This window comes from Pelophylax lessonae (assembly GCF_965119305.1).
Source record: "Pelophylax lessonae genome assembly, chromosome: 5".
NCBI classification, from domain to species: Eukaryota; Metazoa; Chordata; class Amphibia; order Anura; family Ranidae; genus Pelophylax; species Pelophylax lessonae.
Genome location: NC_138772.1, coordinates 554,073,994 through 554,099,909, shown reverse-complemented (window position 1 = coordinate 554,099,909; position 25,916 = coordinate 554,073,994). Strand labels below are relative to the sequence as shown.

Genomic DNA, 25,916 nt, shown 5'->3' with positions numbered 1-25,916 from the left:
ACACTGGTCACTCTGCATTGAAAGGGGGCACGCTGGTCACTCTGCATTGAAAGGGGGCATGCTGGTCTCTCTGCATTGAAAGGGGGCACGCTGGTCTCTCTGCATTGAAAGGGGGCACGCTATACCTTAATTACTGAAGGCCCCTTTCACACTTTTGCGACCTCAAAGTCACGCAATTTTTTACAGCATTTTTTGCCGCAAAGCAATGCCTATTACATTTTTCTGTTTTCGCCCCCCCCCAAATTTTGAGCACCAGCAGCCACTGACTATACCTAATCAAAACGACAAGCAGGTAAGGGGAGTTTTAAGAAGATAATGATAATAATAGTGGACTGGAATAAAAGATACTTTACCTACGTACGCTGCCTTCCAGCCTGGTTCCCGGACATCAGCTGAACCCGGAAGACGCCCGGCCGGCTTTTCCGTCTCCTGGCTCCATCTCTTCGGCTGCTACCATCTTTCTCCTCTGGACACTTGGACTCCACAGCCTACTTCCACAGACCACCGGAGTATTTTTAAGCCTGTCACCTTCTACCTAATGTGAGTTGCTAATATTGTGTGCTTTCCTTTTAATAAACAAATACTGCACTTAGAGGCGCTCCGTGTGTCTTTTTATCTGCTCCCATCCACAGAACTGACTTCCCTGTGTTTCGGAGCCAGCCCTTATTGCAGCCCTTATACATCTACCCCATCAGCACACTGACTCCTTTTTTGGGACTTTGCTCATTATTATGGACTTGAATACCTCCTAATTTTTTCATGTATGATAATTTTTTCATGTATATGAATGGTTTTTATATTCCACCTTTATGACCTGTATCAGCTTTTATTTTCATCTTATTGGCTGATTATACATTGATATTGATCATATCAGACCCCTTGATAGAGTTACCCCAGAGCGCTTGCTTTTTCCTTTTACCATTTCCCTGCAATTACAGCTGCAAGTCTTTTTGGAGATGTCTCTGCCAGCTTTGCACATCTAGAGAGGACATTTCTGCCCATTCTTCTTTGCAAAATATCTCAAGCTCTGTCAGATTGGATGGAGAGCGTCTGTGAACAGCAATTTTCAAGTCTTGGCACAGATTCTCAATGGGATTTAGGTCTGGACTGTGACTGGGCCATTCTAACATGTGAATATGCTTTGATGTGAACCATTCCATTGTAGCTCTGGCTGGATGTTTTGTGTCGTTGTCCTGCTGGAAGGTGAACCTCCGCCCCGGTCTCAAGTCTTTTGCACACTCTAACAGGTTTTCTTCTAAGATTGTCCTGTATTTGGCTCCATCCATCTTCCCATCAACTCTTACAAGCTTCCCTGTCCCTGCTGTAGAAAAGCATCCCCACAACATGATGCTGCCACCACCATGTTTCACAGTGGGGATGGTGTGTTCAGGGTGATATGCAGTGTTAGTTTTCCCCCACACATAGCGTTTTACTTTTAAGCCAAAAAGTTGAATTTTGGTCTCATCTGAGCAGAGCACCTTCTTCCACATGTTTGCTGTGTCCCCCACATGGCTTCTCCCAAACTGCAAACAGGACTTCTTATGGCTTTCTTCCACCAATGGCTTTCTTCTTCTCACTCGTCCATAAAGGGCAGATTTGTGGAGCCCACGACTAATAGTTGTCCTGTGGACAGATTCTCCCACCTGAGCTGTGGATCTCTGCAGCTCCTCCAGAGTTCCCATGGGCCTCTTGGCTGCTTCTCTGATGAATGCTCTCCTTGCCCGGCCGGTCAGTTTAGGTGGACGGCCATGTCTTGGTAGGGTTGCAGTTGTGCCATACTCTTTCCATTTTCCCATGATGGATTGAACAGCGCTCCGTGAGATGTTCAAAGCTTGGGAGATTTTTTTATAACCTAACCCTGCTTTACACTTCTCCATAACTTTATCCCTGACCTGTCTGGTGTGTTCCTTGGCCTTCATGATGCTGTTTGTTCACTAAGGTTCTCTAACAAACCTCTGAGGGCTTCACAGAACATCTGTATTTATACTGAGATTAAATAACACACAGGGGGAGTCTATTTACTAATTAGGTGACTTCTAAAGGCAATTGGTTCTACTAGATTTTAGTTAGGGGTATCAGAGTAAAGGGGGCTGAAAACAAATGCACGCCACACTTTTCAGATATTTATTTGTAAAAAATGTTGAAAACCATTTATCGTTTTCTTTCCACGTCACAATTATTTGCCACATTTTTTAATTCTATTTTCCTATTAATTATATTTTTCTATTTTCCCTCTAGAGAATGGAGGAGAGAGATACAATGTATCTCTCTCCTCCATTCACAGAGAAAGAAAACACGGGGGCAGGCTTCACAGTGACATATCACTGTGATAGCCAATCAGAGGCTATCACAGTGATCAGGTGACCAAGAATCAGGAGTTCTCAGAGCTCACAGTGAGACCTCGTGTGGCGCACTCCCAGCACAAAGGCAGATATGCAAATATACAACCCCACGTAAAAAAACACAGTCTAGTGGAGCTTCATATTTGTGCTACGTTGGCGTGAAGGTATTAATATTTCTAAATACACGCAGAGTGGAGAGGGGGGTATAATACCTCTTCTATTACAGGAAATGGAGGGGAGGTAGGAGACAAGGGACACTGGAGAGGGGAGTATAATACCTCTTCTATTACAGAGAATGGAGGGAAGGTAGGAGACACAGAACACGGGAGAGGGGGGTATAATACCTCTTCTATTACAGGAAATGGAGGGGAGGTAGGAGACAAGGGACACTGGAGAGGGGGGTATAATACCTCTTCTTTTACAGAGAATGGAGGGGAGGTAGGAGACACAGGACACCGGAGAGGGGAGTATAATACCTCTTATATTACGGAGAATGGAAGGGACATAGGAGACACAGGACACCAGAGAGGGGGGTATAATACCTCTTCTATTACAGAGAATGGAGAGGAGGTAGGAGACATGGGACACTGGAGAGGGGAGTATAATGCCTCTTCTATTACAGAGAATAGAGAGGAGGTAGGAGATACAGGACACCGGAGAGGGGGGTATAATACCTCTTATATTACGGAGAATGAAAGGGACATAGGAGACACAGGACACCAGAGAGGGGGGTATAATACCTCTTCTATTACAGAGAATGGAGAGGAGGTAGAAGACATGGGACACTGGAGAGGGGGGTATAATACCTCTTCTATTACAGAGAATAGAGGGGAAGTAGGAGACACAGGGCACTGGAGAGGAGAGTCTAATACCTCTTCTATTACAGAGAATGGAGAGAAGGTAGGAGACACAGAACATGGGAGAGGGGGGTATAATACCACTTCTATTACAGAGAATGGAGGGGAGGTAGGAGACACAGGACACCGGAGAAGGGAGTAGAATACCTCTTCTATTACAGAGAATGGAGAGGAGGTAGGAGACACAGGACACTGGAGAGGGGGGTATAATACCTATTCTATTACAGGAAATGGAGGGGAGGTAGGAGACACAGGACACTGGAAAGGAGAGTCTACCTCTTCTATTACAGAGAATGGAGGGGAGGTAGGAGACACAGAACACGGGAGAGGGGGGTACAATACCTCTTCTATTACAGAGAATGGAGGGGAGGTAGGAGACACAGGACACCGGAGAAGGGAGTAGAATACCTCTTCTATTACAGAGAATGGAGGGGAGGTAGGAGACACAGGACACTGGAGAGGGAGTATAATACCTCTTTTATTACAGAGAATGGAGAGGAGGTAGGAGACACAGAACACTGGAGAGGGAGTATAATACCTCTTATATTACAGAGAATGGAGGGGAGGTAGGAGACACAGAACACTGGAGAGGGGGGTATAATACCTCTTTTATTACAGAGAATGGAGGGGAGGTAGGAGACACAGAACATGGGAGAGGGGGGTATAATACCTCTTCTATTACAGGAAATGGAGGGGAGGTAGGAGACACAGAACACCGGAGAGGGGGTTACAATACCTCTTCTATTACAGAGAATGGAGAGGAGGTAGGAGATACAGGACACCGGAGAGGGGGGTATAATACCTATCCTATTACAGAGAATGGAGAGGAGGTAGGAGACACAGGACACCGGAGAGGGGGGTATAATACCTCTTCTATTACAGAGAATGGAGAGGAGGTAGGAGACACAGGACACTGGAGAGGGAGTATAATACCTCTTATATTACAGAGAATGGAGGGGAGGTAGGAGACACAGAACACTGGAGAGGGGGGTATAATACCTCTTTTATTACAGAGAATGGAGGGGAGGTAGGAGACACAGAACATGGGAGAGGGGGGTATAATACCTCTTCTATTACAGGGAATGCAGGGGAGGTAGGAGACACAGAACACGGGAGTGGGGGGTATAATACCTCTTCTATTACAGGAAATGGAGGGGAGGTAGGAGACACAGGACACCGGAGAGGGGGTTACAATACCTCTTCTATTACAGAGAATGGAGAGGAGGTAGGAGACACAGGACACCGGAGAGGGGGGTATAATACCTCTTCTATTACAGAGAATGGAGAGGAGGTAGGAGACACAGGACACCGGAGAGGGGGGTATAATACCTCTTCTATTACAGAGAATGGAGAGGAGGTAGGAGACACAGGACACCGGAGAAGGGAGAAGAATACCTCTTCTATTACAGAGAATGGAGAGGAGGTAGGAGACACAGGGCACTGGAGAGGGGGGTAGAATACCTCTTCTATTACAGAGAATGCTGAATTGACTGGAGAACGAGTGATTGGGGGAGATTTCAGATTATGGGAATTGTTGGCTGGTGGACATCTGCAATTTCAGTTGTCATCACCTATCTGGCTGCTAACCTCACAGAAATATGGAGCAGCAACAAAGTAACAAAATAAAAAATGACGCTGACATAAAATTGTTTCAGTAACTGTTACAATAGACAAAACAAACTTTTCATTTTAGTTGTGACTTTTCCCTGACAGCTCCAGATCTGTCCTTGGCTGAGCTGACGGAGGATCAGCCTTGTCACCTGTAACGACTCGGTGTCACTCCTCGGTCTCTGCACACACAATCCTCCCGCCGGGACACATTGACGCCGATGTTGTTGTCGGACTCCTGGAAGGAAAGGCAGATGTGTCAATGTTGGTTTATTAAAAAATGCTTTTACGGCACTCATAAATTACTAATGCGGCCGAGCCTGTGAAAACCCTACGAACAGATCACAACACGCCCCGCACATTGTAAAGGGATGACTCGTAGACGAGTGTCACACATATATATATAAAGCTGAGAGCCGCCTTCTTCCCGCACAACCCTTCCACCCAGCCAGCTGACATGGACACCACACTGAAGTATCGCACGCAGGGATCGCTGCCGATCGGACCTCAGAAGTATGCCGAGTATATTCCCAGGATCCCGGAGCCCAAACAGAACAAGGTAAGATCCTTCTCTGGTTTTTAACACTCAGGGCAGCCATTGGAAATTTTGGGGCCCCCTTACACAGCTTTAGGCCTGGGCCCCCCCTGGACCTGACCATCAAAATTTCCCAGGGCCCCCCACTGTTTTATAGTGATATATAGTTACATAGTAGTGGAGGTTGAATAAAGACAATAGTCCATCCAGTTCAACCTGTGTAGGTGTGTGTGGCCGTAATCATCTCACATACCCCTGAATGTTCTGATCCTTGAGATGTAAGTCTAAGAGTCTTTTAAAAGCCACCATACTTCCCGCAGAAACCACCTCTTGTGGTATAGAATTCCACAATCTTGTAGCCCTAACAGTAAAGAACCCCCCCACGTTGCCTGAGGTTAAAACGCTTCTCCTCTAATCGCATTGTATGCCCTCGAGTCCTCATGCAATCCTTTCGACTGAATAGCTTTTCTTCTATGCTGAGATCGCCATTGAGATATTTATAAATTGCTATCATGTCCCCTCTCAGACGTCTCTTCTCCAGGGAGAATAAATCAAGCGATTGCAGACGCTCTTCATAATCAAGGTCCTCCAATCCCCTAATTAGTTTAGTTGCCCTTCTCCGGACTCTCTCCAGCTCCAACACATCCCTCCTGAGGACTGGCGACCAGAACTGGACAGTATATATATCAGCATTGCTCCTTTAAGTAAAAAAGCGCAAAACTAATAGTTGTCCTGTGGACAGATTCTCCCACCTGAGCTGTGGATCTCTTCAGCTCCTCCAGAGTTCCCATGAGCCTCTTGGCTGCTTCTCTGATCAATGCTCTCCTTGCCCGGCCGGTCAGTTTAGGTGGACGACCATGTCTTGGTAGGGTTGCAGTTGTGCCATACTCTTTCCATTTTCCGATGATGGTTTGAACAGCGCTCTGTGAGATGTTCCAAGCTTGGGAGATTTTTTTATAACCTAACCCTGCTTTACACTTCTCCACAACTTTATCCCTGACCTGTCTGCTGTGTTCATTGGCCTTCATGATGCTGGAGCCCAAACAGAACAAGTGTCCCCCCAAAAGTGTCACAAATGTCAGTTAGGGGTCCGATCTGTCCGCCACAATGTCGCAGTCCCGCTAAAAATCGCTTTTACTAGTAAAAATTAATAAATAAATAAAAATGAAATAAATCTATCTCTTAGTCCTAGTAGATGTGATAACTTTTGTGCAAACCAATCAATATACACTTATTGGGGATTTTTTTTTTTTTTTTTTACCAAAAATATGTAGCAGAATACAAATTGGCCTAAAATTGATGAAAAAAAATTATTTTAAATTGTTTACCATGTAGCAGGTCGCTGAGCCTTAGGCTGGTCGTGCGCACATGTGTATGTAAACAACGATTGCACCACACATGTAATATATCACCACGTCTGTCAGAGTGAGATCGATAATTCATGGGCCATCATTTGTGGGTATCTCCAAACTGATGACCTGTAAAGGCTTTTAAAGTGTTGCCTATGAACAATTTTGGGTAATTTTCGTCTTTTGCCATTTCAAGGTTGCATATAACTTTAAGGCTTGTTTGGTATGTATTTACTAGACGCAGCTCCATATTTTTTTTTTTTTTTTTTTTAGGGTGGGGGGGGGGGGTCATATTGTGCACATTTATTTCAGTCCATTTTGTCCCCTAAAAATATAGAGCTTGCAAATATCAGGTGACATAAAAGATTGCCACTGCCACCCAAAAAAAATTTCTGATTTTAAAATGTGTGCAAATTTTTTTTTAAATTGTCCCGGTGGGGGGGAAAAGTAGTTAAAAAAAAGCCCGGAGTTGCGCATGAGATTTCAATGTCTTGTTAGGGAGTGAATTAACCCCTTGTTGATGGCCTCCTCTACTGAAGATGTTTGTCGGCAAGGAGCAGAATTCCTTCTAATAATAAGATTTAGCTCTCCCATGTCCGCCCAGCCGGTGCGTATTTATAAACTGCGCCAAATTGTAAGGGACTTCATCATCTGTACCTTATTACCTGCCAGCAGTCTGATACACCTCCTATGCCCCCCCCCCCCCTTTCCCCATGGAGGAAATGACCATTCATCAGACACACTAATGATACAATTCAGTATCTGCAGACTAACATGTAGCAAATGTAACAAAATAAAAAGAGAAAGAAACAAAATATCAATCTCAGTCTTATACTGATTCTTCCTGATTACAATTGTATAAAGTGGACCTGTCCTCCTGCAGTATGGTGGGCTGACTGCAGAGTGCATTGTACAGGGTGATCCTCACCTGTCCTCCTGCAGTATGGTGGGATGACTGTACACTGCATTCTACAAGGGGTTCCTCACCTGTCCTCCTGCATTATGGTGGGCTGACTGCCAAATGGATCGTACTAGAAGCCCCTCACCTGTCCTCCTGCAGTATGGTGGGATGACAGTACCCTACATTGTACAAGGGGTTCCTTACTTGTTCTCCTGCAGTATGATGGGCTGACTGCAAAATGGATTGTACTAGGATCCCCCTCATCTGTCCTTCTGCGTCATGGTGGGCTGACTGCACAATGGAAGGTACTAGGAGCTCCTCACATGTCCTCCTCATGGCTGCCTCTAGAAATCCTGGGGTCCCATACAGCCTACCTGGCAGGGCCCCCCCCCCTTCCACCGAAAATATCAAAATTATATTATAATTGGGCAGAAATCCCTCCCAATCACCCCTCACAGCGCAACCCCCCAAATCCCTCCACAAATCCACAACCCCATCCTCATACAGAGTGCAGGGGTCAGGAATGCATTACGTACAGAGTGCAGGGGTCAGGAATGCATTACATACAGAGTGCAGGGGTCAGGAATGCATTACATACAGAGTGCAGGGGTCAGGAATGCATTACATACAGAGTGCAGGGGTCAGGAATACATTACGTACAGAGTGCAGGGGTCAGGAATGCATTACATACAGAGTGCAGGGGTCAGGAAGGCATTACATACAGAGTGCAGGGGTCAGGAATGCATTACGTACAGAGTGCAGGGGTCAGGAATACATTATGTACAGAGTGCAGGGGTCAGGAATACATTACGTACAGAGTGCAGGGGTCAGGAATGCATTACGTACAGAGTGCAGGGGTCAGGAATACATTACGTACAGAGTGAAGGGGTCAGGAATGCATTACGTACAGAGTGCAGGGGTCAGGAATGCATTACGTACAGAGTGCAGGGGTCAGGAATGCATTACGTATGGAGTTTAGGGGTCAGGAATACATTCAGGAGAATGCTAGATACAGAATGCAGGGTTCTGGAGTGCATTATGCACAGGGTTCAGGAGAGTGCTAGATAGGGAGTAGTACCTTACTAAGCTGACCAAGATTTCCCTATAGATGCAAATGTTAGACAGGGAGCAGTGCCATACCAAATTGACCAAGATTCTCCATTGAGGCCAATGTTAAAAATCAGGAGTAGTGCCATACCAAGCTGTACATAGTAGCGAATTTATGTAAATGCCTCTGTACTGCACCTCTTCCCAGCTGCTACAACCTCTGGAACACACACACCTCTCCTCTGCCCTCATCTTCCCCAAAGGTCCCCCATCTTCCACATGATTTCCTTTCTAAAATACCTTTCTGTTGCTGGCTGCCATATCTTCCTTCTCCTTCTTCCCTATGCAGTATGCACGTGTTGCTTGACACAGGGGGCGGGTCTGAGTAGCAGTCCCGCCCATTACCGACATCACAGCATGAATTTGACAGGTGCAGTCTCTGCATAGTGCACACCCAGCTGGTTTGTTAGCCAATCCCTGGCTGTTCTAAATGTTCCCACTGCTGTTGGTCCTTCTGAGCTAGAAGCTAACATTTATCACCAGAATTATGCCGGACAAAGCCTCTGTACAGCGGGACAGTCCTGCCCAGGTTGGGAGGTATGCTGTCATCCTACCGATCTTCCTGCTGTCCGGGCCCCCCTATGTGCCGGGGCCCCATACAGGAGTACTGGCTGTACCCCCCTGATGGCGGCCCTGGTCCTCCTGCACCAGTATGGTGGGCTGACTGCACAATGGATCGTACTACAAGAAGCCCCTCACCTCACCTTCTGCAGTATGGGATGATGGTACGCTGCATTGTACAAGGGGTTCCTTATCTGTTCCCCTGCACTATGGTGGACTGACTGCACAATGGATTGTACTAGGAGCTCCTCCAGGGCCGATCCTGGGCGGGTTCACGGGGTTCACCGCACCCAGGCGCCGCAAGCTGAGGCGGGGGAGGGGCGCCGAAGCTCCAGTGGCACTGAGTCCTCTCCTCCTCCAGCGGCGTACACAGACCAGCGCTGTGACACAGGGGAGAGACTAGCTGCGGCGCCGGTCTGTCCTCTCCTCCTCCAGAGGTGTACCCAGGGCCGGCGCTGTGACACTGGGGAGAGGCGAGCTGCGGGCTGTCAGAGTGCCCCCCCTCCCCCTCCCTTATCAGTGCGGGAGAAGAGAGAGCGGCCGGTGTCTCTCACATGCTTTAGTCCACGCCTATTCTGTCTCCATTGGCCACAGCGGAGGGCCAATCAGAAGATCCACATGCAGCACTATGGACAGGGCTCCACCCCTCTGCACTCGGCTCCTCCCCCAGGAGCCTGTAGTGAGCCTAATGTCTGAGGCTGTCCCATGATGTGTCCTCATTCTGGAGCCTGACAAAAGTAAGTGTCCCCAGACAGGGGAGATACTGTAATGTAAAGAAAGACTGTAGTGTGTGAGCAGACTGGGGGGTATTTAGGGGGGTGTGATCAGAGTGGGGTGGGATATCTAGGTGGGGGGGTATCTAGGTGGTGTGTTTAGAGTGTGGTGGGTATCTGGAGGGGGGGGTGGTCAGAGTGAGGGGGTATCTAAGGGGGTGTGATCAGCGTGGGGGTGGGTATATGAGGGGAGTTTTCAGAGTATGGGGGTATCTGGGGGCTGTGATCAGAGTGGGGGGGGGGTATTTGGGGGGTGTGATCAGAGTGGGGGCTGGTATATGAGGGGTGTTTTCAGAGTAGGGGGTATCTGAGCATGTGATCAGAGTGGGGATATCTGGAGGTGTGCGATAAGGATGAAGGAGTATCTGGGGGGGGGGGGGCGTGATCAGAGTAGGGGGTATGATCAGAGTGGGGGGTAGCTGGGGGGCGTGTTCAGAGTGAGGGTATCTGGGCGTGTGATCAGGGTGGGGGTATCTGGATGTGTTTGTGATCCGGATGGTGGGGTATCTGGGGGGTGTGATCAGAGTGGGGGGTATCTGAGCGTGTGGTCAGGGTGGGGGGTAGGCTGCATTTGGTGGGCACTGTTAAGGCTCCATTTGGTGGGCTGTGGTAATCTGCATTTGGTGGGCTGTGGTAATCTGCATTTGGTGGGCACTGGTAGGCTGCATTTGGTGGGCACTGATAAGGCTGCATTTGGTGGGCACTGGTAGGCTGCATTTGGTGGGCACTGGTAAGCTGCATTTTGTGGGGACTGGTAAGCTGCATTTGGTGGGCACTGGTAGGCTGCATTTGGTGGGCACTGGTAAGCTGCATTTTGTGGGGACTGGTAAGCTGCATTTGGTGGGCACTGGTAGGCTGCATTTGGTGGGCACTGGTAAGCTGCATTTTGTGGGGACTGGTAAGCTGCATTTGGTGGGCACTGGTAGGCTGCATTTGGTGGGCACTGATAAGGCTGCATTTGGTGGGCACTGGAAGGCTGCATTTGGTGGACACTGATGAGGCTGCATTTGGTGGGCACTGGTAGGCTGCATTTGGTGTGCACTGATAAGGCTGCATTTGGTGGGCACTGGTAAGCTGCATTTGGTGGGCACTGATAAGGCTGCATTTGGTGGGCACTGGTAGGCTGCATTTGGTGGGCTCTGGTAAGCCGCATTTGGTGGGCACTGATAAGGCTGCATTTGGTGGGCACTGGTAAGCTGCATTTGGTGGGCACTGGTAAGCTGCATTTGGTGGGCACTGGTAAGCTGCATTTGGTGGGCACTGATGAGGCTGCATTTGGTGGGCACTGGTAGGCTGCATTTGGTGTGCACTGATAAGGCTGCATTTGGTGGGCACTGGTAAGCTGCATTTGGTGGGCACTGGTAGGCTGCATTTGGTGGGCACTGATAAGCCTGCATTTGGTGGGCACTGATAAGCCTGCATTTGGTGGGCACTGATAAGGCTGCATTTGGTGGGCACTGATAAGGCTGCATTTGGTGGGCTTTGGTAGGCTGCATTTAGTGGGCACTGGTAGACTGCATTTGGTGGGCACTGATGAGGCTGCATCATAGCATTAATCTCTTGTATCATATCCGCAGTCTCTGACCATCTCTTGTATAAAGTCTGCAGTCTCTGACCATCTCCTGTCTGAGGGCTCTGTCTAACAGACTCTCTAACAGATGCCCTCTCTGTGTCCATTAGATAGACCCCCCTCCAGTTCCCATTAGAGTACTCTGCTTCTCTTCCTGTAATTTGTTTATTGTTAAGAGATCGTAGGAGGGTCCCGGGGTAAGGAAGACTTCTTAGGGGAGCATCTCTGTGTTTGAGTCGTTGCCATAGAAACATGTGTAAAGGGGAGGAGCTAGTAAGATGACCACGCCCATATGGGGGCGCCAGAAAAATTTCTGCACCCAGGCGCCTGTGACCCTAGGATCGGCCCTGAGCTCCTCGCCTGTCCTCCTGCACTATGGTGGACTGACTGCACAATTAAATGTAATAGGAGCTCCTCACCTGTCCTCCTGCACTATGGTGGACTGACTGCACAATGGATTGTACTAGGAGCTCCTCACCTGTCCTCCTGCATTATGGTGGGCTGACTGCACAATTGATTGCACTAAAAACTCCTCTTCTGTTCTCCTGCATTATAGTGGGCTGACTGAATAATGGATTATAAAAGGGCACCCCAAGTGCCTTCCTATTGGCCATGAGATGCATCATACAGCATCACTGCCCAATAGGGAAGCATGGCAGGTGCAAAAACATGTAATCTATGACTTTTTCTGATCTATCAATGTGGAATGGCAACATTTATGATAAAAGGTTTTTTAAGAGATGCATAATGATATTAGTGATGCTAAGCAATATCCTTATTCTCTAGAAATAATCTCTACACACCCACTACTTAATGGTCCTGTAATCTATTTTTCATAAAAAAAAAAAAAAATTTGATTCACAACCCAGTAGCGTATCTTGAAAAGTGTACAGAAGATACACCTAGAGCCAGTTCTGATAAGCATGTTTGGGGCCATAATTGTCTAAAATCATAAAAAACTTTCATTATATAAATAATTATATTAAAGAAGAATATAAAATAATATAATATATTGCCTCCTCTCAGTATGGTGTCAGTGGGAGGATCGCCGTTTTGATGCCTTTTCTTAGAATAAGACTCGTCGCGGCATATCCTGCGTCCTTATGGCTGCCAGCTCTAATTGAAGACCTTTAATGGTTCTTGCTGGTCCTGACGTGCTTAGTGGGAACGTCATTTTTGATCCTCAGCAATTAATGGCTGCTGCATGGAGATAAACAGACAATCAGGAGCGTCGTTGCGGTGTGCTCAGTAGGGGGCGCGCGGGTCTGGCCGCGTTCATTCGTGGGAAGTTCAGTGAAGCCAACCTGAAGTCAGCAGACCCTGATGAAGACCGTGGGAGGGGAATTGTGTCTTTTTGGACATTTTAAAGTCTAATAGGCAAGCTATTGTTTTTTTTTGTTTTTTTGGTTTTTTTTAGGCGTATATTGATTGGTTTGTGCAAAAGTTATCGCGTCTACAAGCTAGGGGGAAGATTTATGTCATTTTTATTTATTTATGTATTTTTTTTTCTAGTAATGGCTGCGATCTGCGATTTTTAGTGGGACTGCAACATTGCGGCAGACAGATCGGACCCCTAACTGACATTTTTTACACTTTTGGGGGGACCAGTGACATTACTACAATAATCAGTGCTAAAAATATCCACTGTTACTGTAATAATGACACTGGCAGGGAAGGGGTTAACCCAGGGGTTAAGTGTGCTCCTAAATGTGCTTTCTAACTCTGGGAAAGTTACACAGAGATCTGAGTTTTTGCTTAGCTGAGACAGGTCCAATCTGTCCGCTGCAATGTCGCAGTCCCGCTAAAAATCGCAGATCGCCGCCATTGCTAATAAAAACAAAATAAATAAATCAAAAGTCAAAAAATCTATTCCGTAGTTTGTAGACGCGATAACTTTTGCGCAAACCAATTAAAATACGCTTTTTGGAATATTTTTTGGGCAAAAATATGTAGCAGAATGCAAATTGGCCTAAACTGATAAAAAATGTGATTTTTAATTTTTTTTTTATTGGGAATGTTATATAGCAGAAAGTGAAAAATATTGTTTGTTTTTTTTTTTTTTTTCAAAATTGTCGCTCTTTTCTTGTGTATAGCACAAAATCTAAAAACCGCACAGGTGATCAAATACCACCAAAAGAAAGCTCTATTTGTGGGGAAAAAAGGACATCAATTTTATTTGGGTACAGTGTCGCACGACCGCGCAGTTGTTAGTTAAAATATCACAAATAAATGGCCTGGTTATTAAGGGGGTATAAACTTCTGGAGCTGAAGTGGTTAAAGCGACCCTGTCCGCAGATGGTTGTAAGGATGAACTTGGTTTGCTCTAAACTTGATCCGAACTTGGTTCAACAGAACCCATGAGAAGCGGTCACATGATTGCACCCCGAACTGCACATTCACAAAGAGGAGGGGAAGCCTATGATGTCCTTTGCCTAATATGGCCAAATGGCCTTTATAGGTCACCTAACCTTGACCAAATATGCCCAAGTGGCCATTTTTTAAGTTAATGAGGTCACAAAAATCCCCACGCCTTTCAGTATATGCAGGCTGAGAAATGCCTGGGCCACCGCTGATTGTGCTGGTTGGGATGAGATCATGTGAAAGCTTCCCACAGGTCCGGCCAAACTGGTTTTGGATTAAGTTCAAAGCAAACCAAGCTCATCCTTACTACTAAACTATCTGAGTACAACTTCCTATGACTTATGGGTTAGGACCAAGTTCAACTTCACACTGAACCCAGCTCATCCCCATTTTGTAGTGGACCAAGATACCAATAGTGTTTCATTGTGCTGGCAGTGAATCATCTTTCCGACGACCGTTGGGTGCTGCCATCTTGAAAATGTGGTCAGTGACCCCAGTAGACACAGAGTTAACCATCAGGAGCCAGTAGGATGCCAGGAATTTGGGCAGCTAAACCCACATCGATTTGGTTGATCCACAGACTGCGAACAAGCTGGCTATGCCTGGTCTGACCCCAACCTTTATTTCACCCCTAATTCCCAGTGGCCTCATGCATGGTTAGTTAAAAGAGACCCTGTCCGCAGATGGTTTAGTTGTAAGGATGATCTTGGTTTGAGATGAAACTTGATCCGAACCTGGTTCAACAGAACCCATGAGAAGCGGTGACATGATTGCATCCCCACCGGGCAAATTAGCTTGGGCCGGGGGAATTCCCTGCAGCTGCACATTATCAAAGGGGAGGGGAAGCCCATGATGTCGTTGACCAAATATGCCCAAGTGGCCATTTTAAGCTAATGATGTCAGAAACGTCCCCACGCCTTTCAGTATATGCAGGCTGAGAAATTTCTGGGCCACCACTGATTGTGCTGGTGGGGATGAGATCATGTGAAAGCTTCCCACAGGTTCTGCCAAACTGGTTTTGGATTAAGTTCAAAGCAAACCAAGCTCATCCTTACTACTAAACTATCCGAGTACAACTTCCCATGACTTATGGGTTAGGACCAAGTTCAGACTGAACCCAGCTCATCCCTATTTAGTAGTGGACCAAGATACCAATAGTGTTTATTAATAACCTTTCATTGTGCTGGCAGTGAATCATCTTTTCGACTACTGTTGGGTGCTGCCATCTTGAAAATGTGGTCAAATAAGATCATGTGAAAGCTTCACACAGGTTCTGCCAAACTGGTTTTGGATTAAGTTCAAAGCAAACCAAGCTCATCATTACTACTAAACTATCGGAGTACAACTTTCCATGACTTACGGGTTAGGACCAAGTTCCGACTGAACCCAGCTCATCTTTATTTAGAAGTGGACCAAGATACCAATGGTGTTTATTAATTACCTTTCATTGTGCCGGCAGTGAATCATCCGACTACCGTTGGGTGCTGCCATCTTGAAAATGTGGTCAGTAAGCACAGAGCTGTCTCCCCAGTGATGCTCTTCTCCAACCCAATGTACGGACTGTTGGGGCAAGTCTGTATTGGGTCATAGGTACTCCACTCTAAGCCGGGCTTCTTTATTTCCAGTGGAGGGGAGCCAGGAAAAGAAATATGGACAAGGTAGCAGAAGTTCTTTCTTAACGTTTGGTTAGTTACTTTTCAGTAGGTGTACATTCACCCGACATTCACTGGACATCAACCTCATAGCTTTGTTTAGATTTTTATAGAGTTTGAAAAAATAATGCAATTAAAAAAAATTGTCAAAAAGCAATATATTTGTGGGTTCAGGGAACACTCAAGCAATTTTATCGGGCATGTGATGGACGTAGGCCCCCCCCCCCCCCCAGATTGTGTTCGTTCTGCCAGATGCTCTGTGTACACGGCCCACCCAGGAGATAACAATTTAATTGCTCTTTTTGAACCTTGAGTTCCTCCGTCTCCATCTGTCCCTGTCATTGATTTGACTATATACATTAGTTGATAATATTGTATAGTTATATTACTGTTATAACCTGACTGTACTCATCGTCTGCTGTGGACAGGTGTGTGAGCGCCGATTCTCAGTCCCGGGATTAGGGTGTTACCCTGCCTGAGTCACATACACTCTCTACATACTTCACCTGTGTGTAATCATGTCACACCGAGAGGCCTGAACCCATGACTGACACCAAGAATCAGAAGAATGCAACATGAAACTATAGTAGTGACATAAGTCGAAAGAAAACTATCTTACTCACCTGCATAGCTATGACTTATACCACGGTGCTGTACAGAGAACACTGAGCTATTCACATCAGTCTCTGTACCAGAGGAGCTTACACTCTAATGTCCTCTCCTCCACAGTCACACACTAATAGAACACTGAGCCAGGCTCATCATAAATTCCCATAGACACACTCCAAATCTTGTGAAAAACCTTCCAAGAAGAGTGGAGGGTGTTATAACCTCAAAGGGGGACAACTCCATATTAATGACCATGGTTTTGGATTAGGAGGTCCAACAAGCTGAAATAGGTGTGATGGTCAGGTGTCAGGGGCGTAACTACAGGGGTTGCAGGGGTTGCAATTGCAACCGTGCCCCATGCTCCAGGGGGCCCATGCAGCTCCCCTGTACACCTGGATAGGAGGGGCGGCGGGGGAAGCATGTAGAGAAATCACTGTCCTCCTTTTTCCTCCTGTAGCTGCAGGAGGAAAATGGAGGAGATTGGTTCCTCTGTATGCTGCCCCCGCCACTCCTCCTATCCAGTTCACTTGTGCTCTGCTGTCTCTGGGCCCCTGTGTGCTCTGCTGTCTCTGGGCCCCTGTGTGCTCCCCTGGCCCCCCCCTCCCTACTGTGCTGCCCCGGGGGGCCCTTCATGGTTTCTTGTACCGGGGCCCTGAAGGTTCTAGTTACGCCTCTGTCAGGTGTCTTCAAACATCTGGCCATATGGTGTATATTTGAAGCTTATTTAACATTTCTAATGTTCTCTCCTTTACAGCAGGACTCAGCACCAGCCAATGGACGGCCACATGAAGACAAGCGACCACCTCCACCAGTGCCTCCCAAACCTAAGGATCACCAAGTTCTACCAGCAGCACCGCAGCCGACACAAAACAAAAGAAAAATGCCCCCGTTTGACCCCTGCAAGGCCATCATAGAGACCTCACCCTACTACGTCTACTTTAAAATAATAACCGAAAACGACACAGAGAAACACGAAGATCAAGACATCAGAGAAATTCTCCACAAGCTGGTTGTGGTTGATAAAGACATGCCCAGAACAGCCAAATACCGCAACTTCAGGTCATATGTGCAGTAAGCCCAAGGGATCGTGGGACACATGAACAGTTGCTGAACATTATTCGAAACTGAATGATATGGCTTAAGAGAAAAATCTGGTCTGCCGACTTCTGTTACAATTGGCAAGCATGAGATGACTGGTGGACCATACAACCCAAAATCTGCCCCATTATTGTAGTCCCGAACATAACCCTATTGGATGGAGCCAAGCTGGATTATCCAAAAAAATTCTTCCCAAATCAGAAGAAACTTTGAAAAAAATTAAAATCCTTAACTTTGATGTCAACCAGGACTTGAGCCAACCCAGGTGACCAAAAGGCTTCACAGAGTGTCGGAGATTCGTTCATAAAAATTATCAATCTTTTCTTCTAGTAGAGAGTGAAAAAATCTTCTCAAACTTTCCTTTGCTTGGTCAAATTTTGGTCAAATTTTCTATTTTTTCTGGAGGATTCTATGGAGTCTCCGGGCCAACTGGTAGATATGATCTCTCTGTCGTCATCTCAGGGTGACCCCACCAAGGTGTTGTATTCCTCCCTTTGATCTTGTGATGCCTCTAAGGGGACCTTATGTGTCACATAATCAAATTGCTTCCATATTGTTCCAATTTTGTACAATTTGCTGTAAGAGATATGAAACTACATACATAACAGATACATAAAAGTATCATTTAGTCACATGACACCTCATAGACAATCAACTTATTTAGACACCGCCTGGAACAAACCTTGAGAAAATCTGAATTTGGGTGTTAAAAGAGCAACGTGGACAATAAAACTGGAATCAATTTGTCAGATGACTATGTAATAGCAACTTCAATGACGGGACAGACATTCACCGATGGCGCCTGTATGGAATAATTACAGTCATGTGACTTTTGCATTACTCAGGACGTACAGATTCATTACTCAGGACGTACAGATTACTATCACCCGTATTTTTAGTATTTTTTGTTTTTATTACCTCCAGAAATTACTTTATTGGTGGTCAAAATCATGTGTGCTTGAGCAGGTCGGAATGTAGAGTATCAGCTTTGGGGGGCAACGTTTACAGAGCTGAATTTGAAACTTTATTACAAGGGGTCTTCAAAAAGTTTACGGTGGGATTGAAGTCTCCACTGTGCCGGAAACAGTCCTTCTAACGAGATCTCCTCAAAAAACAAGTTTTCTACGAGGGTTCTTCAAAAAGTTTTCGCACTTTTCTAAACTCTATTATATATAAAAAAAAGTGCGAAAACCTTTTGAAGAACCCTCGTAGAAAACTTGAGGGATCTCGTTAGAAGGACTGTTTCCGGCACAGTGTAGACTTCAATCCCACCGTTGCCTTACACCAGTGCCGGTTCTGGAGTAGAGCAGGTCAGTGGTTGACCAATTTTGACCTAGGAACTGGTATAACCACCAGAAACTGGGCAGTGCCAGCCTCCAAGCCCACCTACAGGTGGACCAACAGGTCTTTCAAGTCAGTGGTCCCCAACCTCCCTGGTACCAGGGACAGATCTCACCGAAGACAACTCCTCTGCGGTTCAGTGGAGGAAATTGTGGTGCAGCCCAGTTGTTACCTGCTCACCAATATGGCCTCCATAGGAGTCTCCGGGCTGCCGTGCCAACCTTCTTTCCATCTTCCACATCACTAACCTAAGTATACCCCATTGATTTCAAATCTGAGGAACACCTGAGCTGATGGGCTGCTCTAGATTGATTGATCTGGCCTGGCGCAGGGGATTCTGGGATGGGTAGTCAGGCCCAGGGCTGGTCTCAGTTTTTTTTTCAGGTTCTCTGACTACAATTCCCAGGAACAATCAGCTTATTGGCACCCTCCAACTGGTATGGCAGCTATTCTCCTCACCCCCTATGCAGCTTGAGTAGTGGGAGATATATCGTAGAGAGCTAGCCGGGCTGGGGGGAGCCCAGGTGGCAACAAATGCAAATTAGGCCTCACCTGTTGCCCGCCACACGGCCTGGTCCCACCAGGGCATGTACCGGCACCAGTATGGCCCAGGGATTAGGGACCTCTGCCTTAAGTCAATTAAGTCACCCTCAGACTAGAAACCTCATGGGTTGTATTCATAACAAAAATTCACAGAGCTGTAGATTCATTCTGAGTGAATGCGACAAAATTGAATGTTCTCAGGCTAAATTCTTTGCAGATCACATGTTATTCAGCCACTCTGTCTGTTTACTCCCTGGGATGTGACTATATTGGAAGTTTTACAGAGATGCCAGCTGTCCTCTTGCTTGATAGATCACATGTTATTCACAGAGTGAACATGAAAAATGCCACAATATGGCCACTAGATGGCGCTGAGGAGCATACTTATTTCTTATGTTACTCAGCACCATCTAGTGGCCATAATGTGGTATTTTCACAATTTACGCTGAGTGAGTATGAAAAATACCACAATATGGCCACTAGATGGCGCTAAGGAGCATACTTATTTCTTAGGATACTTAGCACCATCTAGTGGCCGTAATTTGGTATTTTCACCATTTACACTGAGTGAACGTGAAAAATACCACAATATGGCCACTAGATGGAGCTGAGAAGCAAACTTATTTCTAATGCCTCGTTTCCACTGAGTGGTACTGTACGGTTCGGTTCAGTACGGTACGGTTCGGAACGGTACACCTTGCGTTTCCACTGCCAATAGTACCCTTTCATGATAGGTGTGGTGTAGCAGGAAAGCTGTGATAGACGATTTTCTGTCAACCAATCAAAGTTCTGCAGAGTGTAGCTCCACCCTGTTGGTACGGTACTAATGTGCTTGGTACCCCAACAAAAGGGTCCCAAAAAAGTGGTACGGTACGGTTCGGAATTAGGGTACCATTCACAATGGAAACGGCATAAATAGCGTACCGTACCGTACCGAACCGTACCAGAAAGCTCAGTGGAAACGAGCCATTATATTACTTAGCACCATCTAGTGGCCATAATGTGGTATTTTCACAATTTACGCTGAGTGAGTATGAAAAATACCACAATATGGCCACTAGATGGCGCTGAGGAGCATACTTATTTCTTAGGATACTTAGCACCATCTAGTGGCCGTAATTTGGTATTTTCACCATTTACACTGAGTGAACGTGAAAAATACCACATTATGGCCACTACATGGAGCTGAGGAGCATACTTATTTCTAATGCCTCGTTTCCACTGAGTGGTACGGTACGGTTCAGTACGGTACGGTTCGGAACGGTACACCTTGCGTTTCCACTGCCAATAGTACCCTTTCATGATAGGTGTGGTGTAGCAGGAAAGCTGTGATAGACGATTTTCTGTCAACCAATCAAAGTTCTGCAGAGTGTAGCTCCACCCTGTTGGTACGGTACTAATGTGCTTGGTACCCCAACAAAAGGGTCCCAAAAAAGTGGTACGGTACGGTTCGGAATTAGGGTACCATTCACAATGGAAACGGCATAAATAGCGTACCGTACCGAACCAGAAAGCTCAGTGGAAACGAGCCATTATATTACTTAGCACCATCCAGTGGCCATAATGTGGTATTTTCACAATTCACGCTGAGTGAATATGAAAAATACCACAATATGGCCACTAGGTGGAGCTGAGGAGCATACTTATTTCTTAGGGTACTTAGCACCATCTAGTGGCTGTAATGTGGTATTTTCACCATTTACACTGAGTGAACGTGAAAAATACCACAACATGGCAACTAGATGGAGCTGAGGAGCATATTTATTTCTTAGGATACTCAGAAGCATCTAGTGGCCATAATGTGGTATATCCATAATTTGCACAGTATATATATATATATATATTATTTTTTTACAATGAATAACATTTGATTGTGCAAAGGATTGATTTACTTGCACTTTTGATGAACTTTTTATTAAAACAATGTATCAGACGCGGGCAACAAAGCACCACATGTATTTATTTTTGAAGTTTGTGTTTTGGATTGTAGATAATTTCTGTAATCTGTATCCGATAAAAAGCACTGCTGGGATGTATAAGAAGAGTTTGTCAGGTTTCCTGATTCCAAATTATATATTTATTTTTTTTGAAAGTTTATTAAAGTTTTAAATTAATAACATTTTTGACCATTTAAAAAAACTGATACTTTTATGTTTATTGAGTGGGTGGGTAGGGGTGGGTATAAATGAAGTAAATAAAATATATATTTAAAATACACATGCTCTTGTATTGTCCCTTATTGTTCTGTCTATGGTCATATAATGCTGAGCGCCTCGAATAAATCCTCCCCTTCAGTCTTGCCCACTTGAACCGGCTCCTTTCCTGGACTGAAATGGCTTTCTCTGATTTCACCGAACACTGTGAGCTTCTCACAGTGTGCATTAGAAGCTGCAGCAAGCCAGAGAGAGCCCCGCCCCTATTTTCTGGCTAAAGGACATCCAGCATCATCTAGCTCATTGATGCTCAACCTGTGGTTCTCCTGCTGTTGCAGAGGTACAAGTCCCATGAGGCATTGGAAGGCTGACAGTTACAAGCATGATGTCCAAAGGCAAAGGCATGCTGGGACTTGTAGTTCTGTAACAGCACATATGATAGCTCTTTCCTCCCCAACCTGACTGTCCCTGGCCCCGCCCCTTTCATTGGATTTCAGTTTATTCAATCATGGAGGCTCAGCATTACATGTGGGCGTTACCTTTGCAAATATAGCCTATCTAGAAATGCCCACTCCTTCAGACTGACACCCACCCACAGGCGTGTGCATCAGGTGTGCCTGGGCACACCCTAATCACCCTGTGCGGTCCCTTTTCCCCCTGTTTCCTGGCATCCCCTCTCTCTCCCCTGCAGTGCTGCCAGCTTCCCTCCTCTCCTCTTCCGCTGGCTGCTTCAGGATGGATAAATGAATGAACACAGTGAGTGATCTGTACTGATCGCCCCTGTTTTCATGCTCAACTGAAGCATAGTAAACTGTATTTGCTATGCTTCGGTTTGTGAATGAACAGGAAGCCACTCAGCACAGAGCACTTCCCATTCGTTCACTGTCCAGTGCAGCTGAGGCTGCAGAGAAAGGGACTCTGATATTTCACCAAAGCCTTCCCAACGGGGCTCCTAAAAAAATAGTGAATAAAAAATAATAATAATAGATGATATTGCAGAGAAATAATGAAAACGAAAATTGTAAATATAAAATGTAAAAAACGCAATAAAAATAAAAACTACTCACCGTCCACTGCTCTACTGACACCGTCCACTGCTCTACTGACACCGTCCACTGCTCTACTGACATCATCCTCTGCTCTACTGACACCGCCCACTGCTCTACTGACACCGCCCACTGCTCTACTGACACCATCCACTGCTCTACTGACACCGTCCTCTGCTCTACTGACACCATCCACTGCTCTACTGACACCGTCCACTGCTCTACTGACACCGCCCACTGCTCTACTGACACCGCCCACTGCTCTACTGACACCATCCACTGCTCTATTGACACCGCCCACTGCTCTACTGACACCGCCCACTGCTCTACTGACACCGTCCTCTGCTCTACTGACACCATCCACTGCTCTACTGACACCGTCCACTGCTCTACTGACACCATCCACTGCTCTACTGACACCGTCCTCTGCTCTACTGACATCTTCCACTGCTCTACTGACACCATTCACTGCCCTACTGACACCGTCCTCTGCTCTACTGACACCGTCCACTGCCCTACTGACACCGTCCACTGCTCTATTGACACCATCCACTGCCCTACTGACACCGTCCTCTGCTCTACTGACACCGTCTACTGCCCTACTGACATCATCCTCTGCTCTACTGACACCATCCACTGCCCTAATGACACCATCCACTGCCCTACTGACACCGCCCACTGCCCTACTGACACCGCCCACTGTCCTACTGACACCATCCACTGCTCTACTGACACCGTCCACTGCTCTACTGACACCATCCACTGCTCTACTCACACCATCCACTGCCCCACTGACACCATCCACTGCTCTACTGACACCGTCCACTGCTCTACTGACACCATCCACTGCCCTACTGACACCATCCACTGCCCTACTGACACAATCCACTGCTCTACTGACACAGTCCAGTGCTCTACTGACACCATCCACTGCCCTACTGACACCATCCACTGCCCTACTGACACCGTCCACTGCTCTACTGACACCATCCACTGCTCTACTGACACCGTCCACTGCTCTACTGACACCATCCACTGCTCTACTGACACCGTCCACTGCTCTACTGACACCATCCACTGCTCTACTGACACCATCCACTGCCCTACTGACACCGTCCACTGCTCTACTGACACCATCCACTGCTCTATTGACACCATCCACTGCCTTACTTACACCATCCACTGCTCTACTGACACCGTTCACTGCTCTACTGACACCATCCACTGCTCTACTGACACCATCCACTGCTCTACTGACACCGTCCACTGCTCTACTGATACCGTCCACTGCTCTACTGACACCAATCAAATAATAAGCAGATTACATTTCAGCTCCAAAGAAGATATTTGATATAGTATAAACACATGGGCTTTTTTCTTCCTAATTTTTTTTTGAAAAAGAAAAATGATCCACACACACTACAAAAAAAGAAAGAAGAACGATGGAATCAAACTGCATCAAATCAGAGAGGAGCACATCTATCAAGTCGTAGAAATTGTTAAAGTGAAAAGTTATTCATTGACCTTTATATGTGTTTGTGGATGTCAATCAGTTACATCGGCCATCATTCCTGAAGGGTGAGATTCTTTGCAGGTAAGACACATCTACAACGCCTTGAAAAAGTATTCACACCCCTTGGAATTTTCCACATTTTGTCATGTTACAACCAAAAATGTATATATATTTGTTTATTTTTTTTTTATTATAAAGTTTTATTGAAAGTTTACCAAATATGTATAACCAGTACAAAGAATGTAAATAGTAACGTAAGAACAATGCATGACAGATCAGCCTTAGGTGTGCAACAGAAGAAAAAAATAAAGAAAATACATTCAATATTGAGGGAATGGGCTAGTGACATGAACATCAAATGGAGTATACAAAATGGGGAGACCCAAGCAGTGGGGGAAGATGGAGAACACCCAACCAAGGAGATCCCTGATGCTCCACCAAGCCCCGTACCATCGTCAACACGGGTATACCAGGACTGAGGAGGGTCCACCGAGGCGTCCCTCAAGGAAAGCGCCCACGAGTATCTCCGTATCTCCACACCGGCTCAAGATCTGTGAAATGTAAACATAGCACTCATTTCTTCATAATAACTTACACACCATGGGTGAGGAGCAAAGAAGAGGAAAGAAAAGGTAAAAAGGGGAGGAAGGAAGGGGAGACAACCTAATGGGGGGATATGAGAAAAAATTAAGAAAACAAAGAAAATACATTCAATATTGAGGGAATGGGCTAGTGACATGAACATCAAATGGAGTATACAAAATGGGGAGACCCAAGCAGTGGGGGGAGACAGAGGACACCCAACCAAGGAGAGCCCCGATGCTCTACCCGGCCCCGTACCATCGGCAACACAGGAGAGGGGATGGACCACCAAGGCGTCTCTCAAGGGGAGCGTCCACGAGTATCTCCACCCCGGCTCAAGATCAGTAAAATGTAAACATAGCACTAATTTCTTTATAATAACTTACACACCATGGGTGATGAGGAAAGAAGGGGGAAATACAAATTTAAAAGGGGGGAAAATAAGGGGGGGGACAACCTAATTGGGGGAGATATGAAAAAATAAAGAAAATACATTCAATATTGTGGAAATGTGCTAGTGACATGAACAACAAATGGAGTATACAAAACAGGGAGACCCAAGCAGTGGGGGCAAACGGAGGACACTCAACCAAGGAGAGCCCCAATGCTTCACCCGACCCCGTACCATCGTCAACACGGGTACACCAGGACAGGGGAGGAACCACCGAGGCGTCCCTCAAGGAGAGCGCTCACAAGTATCTCCACACCGGCTCAAGATCAGTGAAATGTAAATATAACACTAATTTCTTCATGATAACTTACACACCATGGATGAGGAGCAAAGAAGGGGAAAGAAAAAGTAAAAAGGGGGGAAAGGAAGGGGGGACAACCTAATTGTGGGAGATATGAAAAAAAATAAATAAAGAAAATACATTCAATATTGAGGGAATGGGCTAGTGACATGAACATCAAATGGAGTATACAAAATGGGGAGACCCAAGCAGTGGGGGGAGACGGAGGACACCCAACCAAGGAGAGCCCCGATGCTCTACCCGGCCCGTACCATCGGCAACACAGGAGAGGGGATGGACCACCAAGGCGTCTCTCAAGGGGAGCGCCCACAAGTATCTCCACCCCGGCTCAAGATCAGTAAAATGTAAACATAGCACTAATTTCTTCATAATAACTTACACACCATGGGTGATGAGGAAAGAAGGGGGAAATACAAGTTTAAAAGGGGGGAAAATAAGGGGGGGACAACCTAATTGGGGGGAGATATGAAAAAATAAAGAAAATACATTCAATATTGTGGAAATGGGCTAGTGACATGAACAACAAATGGAGTATACAAAACAGGGAGACCCAAGCAGTGGGGGCAAACGGAGGACACTCCAACCAAGGAGAGCCCCAATGCTTCACCCGACCCCGTACTATCGTCAATATGGGGAGGGACACCGAGGTGTCCTTCAAGGAGA

General features: G+C 46.2%; 1 protein-coding gene across 1 annotated transcript; it reads left to right on the top strand.

Annotated features, from left to right (window-relative positions):
- Positions 1–5,224: 5,224 nt before the first annotated feature.
- Positions 5,225–17,439, top strand: LOC309555796 (uncharacterized protein). Its single transcript, XM_082257959.1, has 2 exons — positions 5,225–5,366; positions 16,980–17,439. The coding sequence occupies exons 1-2, from the start codon at positions 5,265–5,267 to the stop codon at positions 17,298–17,300; spliced, it is 423 nt and encodes a 140-aa protein (XP_082114085.1). The 5' UTR covers positions 5,225–5,264; the 3' UTR covers positions 17,301–17,439.
- Positions 17,440–25,916: the final 8,477 nt, after the last annotated feature.

Coding starts and splice junctions, on each gene's coding strand:
- LOC309555796 (XM_082257959.1), top strand. CDS start 5,265: ATGGACACCACACTGAAGTATCGCACGCAGGGATCGCTGCCGATCGGA. Junction 5,367..16,979: donor CGGAGCCCAAACAGAACAAG/GTAAGATCCTTC, acceptor TCTCCTTTACAG/CAGGACTCAGCACCAGCCAA.